Here is a 6,920-nt window from a genome sequence, read left to right as displayed (position 1 = left end):
ATGGCGGAAGATGTCGAGTCTTGCTTGCAGTCGGCGTTTAGAAAAGTTTGCGAGAGATTTGGAATCCAGAGGCTTAATCGGCAACAAGAGGAGGCTATAAGATCCATTGTATTCGTGAACTTACCTACCGGGTTTGGAAAGTCCATGATATTTCAGGGATTACCCGAAGTGTTCTCTTCGCTGCAACCTGAACGTGAACGGAACGTAGTTGTCGTCGTTTCACCATTAGTTAGCTTAATGAAAGACCAAGTGAGTCGGCTAACCACATGTATTGATTTAACAGTGAGTCTTGAATATTGGTTATATATTGTATATTGGTTGAACATTGGTTTTGTTAGAATTAGAAAAAGAATCAGCTATTGATAAATTATAACTTTGGTGAACAATATTTTTTATGTAGTGACTTACAGTACCGCTCTCAGATAAGCGAACCACCAAACGCGTTTCAAACTAGTCTTCGACGCGTTTGCGTTTGTTTTCAACGCAAACGCAAACGCGTTGACCAAAGTCATTAACTTTCCGAAGTATTTGCATCACAAAAGGTTTAATGATGCGTTCGAAAAGTAATGTCACAAAATAAAACACAATCTCGTTGTCTGGCTATACAAAGTTCGGGTTGCGGCCTCATATTAAAAACAAAAGTTTATGTTTTCGGATTTTTTCACACACAGCCGTGTCAGGTAAACTGAAATTTCAAAATAAAATTCGAAGCGACCAAAAACGATTCAATGACAAGCGTAATGAAAATCCATAATATAACGTGCTGGCAAGCAGTTGCAAACCCGAGAAAGCCAGACGAAATTATGTGAATAGCTTTTTAACTGCCTTGCAGCTTTTAATAACATGAACCAAAAGCACCGGGCACAATGAATTTGTCGACATTTTGAGTGGTAGTTTGCTTGAAAAATAAAATCATTTTAGATATACAGGAACGAATTACACATTGCGCTGTTTCAACACGGAGATGAGAGAATTCGATGGTACAAGCTGAAAGACCTTTTAGTTTCGCCGCTAAAAAAACAAAATTGTTCATAATGTTCCCTGATTATTGATCGATAATAATTTCATAGTTCTATTTCTTCGTTGCAAAGGTTGTTTACGCAAATGTTCGCGGGGCGGAGGAGAAGAATAAATAATTCATTCGTTGTCACGCAACCTTGTCACCCCAAGCGCAGACGGCACGTATTACTATTTTGTTCACTTTTGTGATAAAAGCATAAAACTTTGTAATAATCTCTGGAAGGCAAAATTTTACAACGCAGGAATTCAAGACCAAAGGTGACCACTTCACAAAAGGTCAACAAAAAATAACAAACGGAGATTTCAAAATAGATACGGCGGCGATATAAAGATGTGCAAATGTTCGACTGATTATACTCTCTGTAGTCAGTACCGCTCTGATCAAGTGCAAGACAACTTGAAAGGAAACAACGCGGCGAACTAGCCATCGAATCTCACTGAAAAACACATACAAACAATTTTGGTTTGGACTGAATATCGATCGCTGATCGATTGTTATTTCAGAGTTTTATAATGTCCGAGAATCAGTTGCGTGATAGTTCCGCGACGATTTAAACTGATCATGCATATTCAGCTGCATGTTATATCAAGATCGTGATCCAATTTCGCTTAATATAATGTTTTCTCATTGAAACATTCTATTAAAAAAAAAAACCAATGCTCTAAGATTATTTTATTGTGTTTAGTTTTTGGTGCGGTAAAAGCGTGTTATCTGATACAAGAAATTCGGAGAAACAAATCAATAACGCGGATTTCTTCTAGTCCGTTAAACAAGCGCATCTTTTCTCGTTCCTGAAGATTTCTTTTCCAACTTTGCATTGATTGATAGTCAGTTGAAGAGCATTTTGATACCGTACGAGCCGATTGTAACACTTCATCCGATCCGGCAGATGTAAAACCTTTCCCTCTCGACGTAAACATTTACATCTTCTTTCGTCGCCTTGAGGATTAAAGAGGTAATATCCAGTGCACTTTTCCCCAATACGTTTATCTTAGATTTCGGAAGCGAAAAATTGTCTTTACATAAAAAGCAAAACTCTTCGGAATTTGACAATTTCTTTGGAGTTACATCCATAACTTTTCCATCGCTAACGTCTTTCCACGCTCGCGGGAATCTGATCCATTCTTAAACGTCACATAATTGGTCAACCAGAAGACAAAAGGAATGACGTCATGGAAATCGTTAGTGGAGTCGTTTTCGCAGACGTTACTTTTCGGGCGGAGAGAAGCGACAACCGGAAATACGTTTGCGAACGCAGGCTACAGGTGAGTTTGAGCTTACTATTTTCTGCTATTTTCTCTCCGTTTTGTTCCCTCAGGGAGATCAAAGACAATTCTATTTACTATTTTATATTTCTTTTGTTTAATTACATGAAAAGGTCATGTATTAAAGCTTTTTAGACCGATAGTGTTGGTTGATCAGGTGGAGATGTAAATTGGCGGGCCTGCAATACCTTAGGGAGGGAATTACAGACGATTTAAGGAATACGGTAAAATACGGTACTTCAATACCTTTTAAAGGTGTTTGTTTATAATTCCGAACCTTTTTTTTCCAGGATGTTTTGTTCTGCATGTGGTGCAAAAAATGTTACCGGTTTAACAAATGCTTTATTCTGTGGCTCATGTGGTGCTCGATACAGTACTGCTGGACCGAGCATGGCTTCTAATAGTTTGTCATTTGAAGAATTTATGACACAAAGAGCAAGTGGAGGAGACCAAACCTTTTTTAGCTGTGCTGTGAAAAAGGCAGATAAAGTGAAACAAGTGGAGAGGAAACTGGATGGAGAAAAAAGAAAAAAATCCGTGATGAACAAGTTCAGGTACATGCTCATTGAGTATTTATGGCTGTCATTTCAAAGATGTTATTTATTTAGGGAAGTCCTGCAGGCAATTTTGAATACTGTTCAAAATAATTTCAATTTTTCTGCAAAAGGTAATGAATGTGTGTAGGTATAAAACCTTGTTTGTTGCTTTTTTGGGGGCCGTGGGGCTGTTTTCTCAACTCCATGAAAAGTCGTGCCATGAATTCAATAATTATTATGATTTCATTTCGCAGATAAAAGTTGGATTGGCTTATAACAGTAATGGTGAGCTTAAGCAGAAAAGGGGTTCTTCGTTGCCCATGGATGCCAAGTGTAATATTTCAGATATTACCCTGAAACGAGTTGCCTTCGATAAACATCTGGCATTCAACAAACAACTTCCAAGGGATCATGAATTTGTGTTATTATACCCAGACTTTCAGCGAGTGAAGTATATACCTGGAACAAGCCAGCCCTTTACTCTCCGATGTTACAAAGAATGTCTAGGAAAACCCTACCAGAGAATAACTCTGTATTTTTGTGATGAAGAAGATTTTACTGGTACATGTACATGTTTGCTAGCTGAAAGAATAATTCTTTCTATAGTTATTATAGTGTGTTGTGGAAAAACTATAATCTGTCAGAAAGTAAAAGAATATAACTAATAACTAAAAAGAACACGAAAGTAGAAGTTGAAAAATATTCCATGTGCATGTAGTATGTAACGGGTGTGTGTGTTATAGTTCAAATTTATCATTGGGCTAAATTTTATTTTCCATTGTACTTGGCAGTGGTACTGTATGATAATGAATTGAAACAATGGGAAATACAATTTAAACGAAGGATACAGTTGAACTACAACATGTATGTTTCTCAAGATTCACTAGCTGGCCACAGGAAGTCTTGATAGAATTCTGCAAAAACACACCTGTCAAAGATCATGACATCCCCTTTTAACCCTGGTTCTGGGAGAAACTTTTGAGTCAACCAGGTCAGTTCTGGTTTCAATCCAAAATGAACTATTATAATTAATGCAGTCCTCTTCAAAAAGGACAATGCAAATTCTGATTGCATTTTTTATTTTGCATTCCATATCATTGTCAAAAGAGTAGCTGTTTCTGAAAGAAATGAAAGCAGTAAACATTGTTTTCACCAAAATGCAGGATAATTTCAACGTTATACGGAACAGATGTTATTCCTTTTTTAAGCTGTCAACAGTAGGTCATCAGACAGTGAAGACAATAGTCCCAAAGAAGATAACAAAGGCTCTTTAGACAAGGTATGAGTTTATTAAGACAGTGAAATTTCAACATATTCCATTAAAACCTTGTTTTTTTTTTTGGGGGGGGGGGGGGGGAACCATGTACAGAATAACTAAAGCTGAGGTTGTCTCATTCGGATTTCTTTTCCTTTGAGAAGACTCTAGATTCCTTAAATGAAGTCACTTTCAATCCAAAGTGGTTAGATAATTGGACAGATCCAGATGAAGATAGGCTTCTTGAGCCAGTGTTTTTCACTGAGCAAACATCATCTTGTGGAAATGAGAGGTAAATACAACGGAGTATAATGTTGTTTTTAATCCCTAGGTACATAATATTGTAAACAATTTTTGGTGGGCTCACTAGGGCCCAGTTGTTTGAAAGCCGATTAAGACTAATCCACAATTAATAGTTAACCAACATTTTCATTTCGCTTATTAAAGATGATGTTGAAGTATCATTTAAAGCTAATGGTCTAGGGCAATAATAAGGGACAAAAATCTTTTTGACTAATCCTTTTGGATTAGAGAATAAACGTGACTCAACGTTCACATTAACCCAGGGTAAGCTTAATTGATTGGGCTTTGAACAACTTGGCCCAGGAGAAAAAGTGCCAGATTGGGAAATATGATTCACAAATTACACTGAACTCCTATCTATCTCTAACTTTTCATGCCAAATAATAATTATTTTGAGTTGTGTCGGACTAACTGGATGTGTGACTGTAGTGCGTTAGCCTACACACAGTTCTTTCTAGCTTGGATTTTCAAACAGACTTCAGCTGTACTTTATTAATCAATGTGCTCAGAGTTGTTAGTGAAATAATCTTCCATTAATGACATTTACTGGTGGCTTTCCCTTTTACTAAATATGGCTGAAAGTGTTTATTTCCAATTCTGCTTTGGAGCTCTGTTTTTTCTTTCTCTCTGCATTATTTCTAATTTTACTGTTGAGTGTAGCTGATATTCATTTCTTATCTACAGCAGTCCAGCCCAAAATCAAGTGGACATAAACATGGTTGTTCAGGAAGCTCCAGATGTACTGAAGGATGTCCGTAAACGTGCACGTGTTATAAAAGTGCATAGGCTGAATGTGAAAAGGGATTTGATAGATATATTTAAAGACGAATCCGTTATGGCAGATGACCTTGAAGTTGTGGTCATTGACTTTCGAGGCAGACAAGAAATTAGCAAAGGTGTTGGAGTGCTGAGAGATATACTAAGTCTGTTTTGGAAAGAAGTATATGATTCTCTTTTCATTGGAGAAAATGAACCAGTGCCCTTTGTAAGACATGACTATCAAAGGGAAGAATGGGCAGCTATTGGCAGAATATTGGTGAAAGGTTATCAAGGCTGCGGGTACTTGCCACTGTTAATGTCTCAAGCATTCTCTGCCTATCTCTTGTTTGGGGAATCTGCTGTCACTGGCCCAATGTTGATTCAATCATTTCAAAATTATGTTCCAGCTGATGAGAAGACTCTCATCATCAAATCTATTGCCGGTGAAATTGATTATGAGGGTGATGATGGTACTGACCTTTTGGAAATGTTGAGCAACTATGATTGTCGTCGTAAGGTCAATTCAGAGAATATTGTCGCTGTTATTGAAGAAATTGCTCATAAAGAGTTAATTCAAAAACCGCAATATATTGCAGACTGTGGGAAGTGCATAATAAGCCCTCTCATGCCAATCTTTGTTAGCGTGACGAGTTTGACTGAGAAATATGAATCTTTGCTTCCATCCATAAGCAAAATTTTGAGTTGTCTTGAGGCAAATCCAGTCAATGATCCAGAAATGGAAAGTCTCAAGTTTCTAAAAAAGTTCATTAAAGGTCTAGACACTTCTCAAAAGTTATCAAACTTTGTAAGGTTCGTTAGTGGGTCTGAGCTAATGCTGTTTGCTGCAATTCAAATAGAGTTTACAGATTTATCAGGGTTGGGCCGCGGGCCAATTGCACATACATGCAATACTGTTCTACAGTTACCATCAACTTATCAATCCTTTCCAGAATTGAGAGAGGATTTTAGCAGCATCCTCTCGTCGGATAATTGGGAGATGGACATAGTATAACGAGCAGCGTGAAGTGATGAGTGAACCAAGTTTACTTTCTGACAAATGTTTCGTTGAGTTCCAGATTTACTATGGCCCTTTTGACTGTCACAAGTCATTGATTAGACAGCTACTGCAGGCCAATGGTGGTACCAAATATTTCTTTAGTCATGGCTTGGATTATAGTGAAAACGTGACAAATTGTCGTATCTTGCCTTTGAGCAGATACTGATCTTTATAATGAACATTTCGTTTGGTTAGAAGTGGAATAATAAACTCTAGTAGTTCTTTTTCTATTTTTATTGGCATATATGTTTTAAATATCACTACGCCCCGTAGACAAAAAACGGAACGGTAGTATATCTTTTCACAGTTTGGGCGATCTTTCGAACATGAAAATGTCATTTCCTCAGTCAGGGGAATCCGAAACTGAACAGTCACCAAAACCAACACAACCAAGCATCAATTTTCTTGACGGACACGAGTCAGAACAAGTGAGCATATCAAACGTCTTTATGTTTGTTAGCCTTTCATCCTCCTTTATTCCACTTTTATCCCTGAAACTGTATGTGTATCTGTTGCGTTTACTGGCTGATTAATTTGTAGTAAATTTTCAGTCTCTTTTAGTATCTGGTTGCTGAACTGTTTGTTTGATATGCAGTCGTAAGGTGGATAAATACTATGAGCGACATCTTGTGTTAATAAATTGTTTTAACTGATGTTTAAGTCTCTGGTTGCCTTCCTTTGTCCTTCTGTCTCTTTAAATAATCCCCGTCCTTTCTCTACTTTT

At 37.3% G+C, this 6,920-nt stretch overlaps 2 protein-coding genes across 2 annotated transcripts in view; both read left to right on the top strand.

Annotated features, from left to right (window-relative positions):
- LOC138003867 (uncharacterized) overlaps positions 1-6,920 on the top strand; it is a 23,462-nt gene continuing 16,542 nt past the window's right edge. Inside the window, exon 1 of the mRNA XM_068850146.1 lies at positions 1-249. Coding sequence (XP_068706247.1) covers positions 1-249 — 249 coding nt within the window. The remainder of the gene's footprint in view (positions 250-6,920) is intronic.
- LOC138003868 (uncharacterized) lies at positions 4,213-6,856 on the top strand. Its single transcript, XM_068850147.1, has 2 exons — positions 4,213-4,369; positions 5,065-6,856. Exon 2 carries the CDS (start codon positions 5,096-5,098, stop codon positions 6,149-6,151), a length of 1,056 nt encoding a protein of 351 aa, XP_068706248.1. The 5' UTR covers positions 4,213-4,369; positions 5,065-5,095; the 3' UTR covers positions 6,152-6,856.

The sequence above is a fragment of the Montipora foliosa genome, chromosome 5, assembly GCF_036669935.1.
Source record: "Montipora foliosa isolate CH-2021 chromosome 5, ASM3666993v2, whole genome shotgun sequence".
NCBI lineage: Eukaryota > Metazoa > Cnidaria > Anthozoa > Scleractinia > Acroporidae > Montipora > Montipora foliosa.
This window is presented reverse-complemented; position numbering and strand designations above follow the sequence as displayed.

What these genes read in the sequence shown, in the direction of transcription:
- LOC138003868 (XM_068850147.1), top strand. Translation starts at nt 5,096, where the DNA reads ATGGTTGTTCAGGAAGCTCCAGATGTACTGAAGGATGTCCGTAAACGT.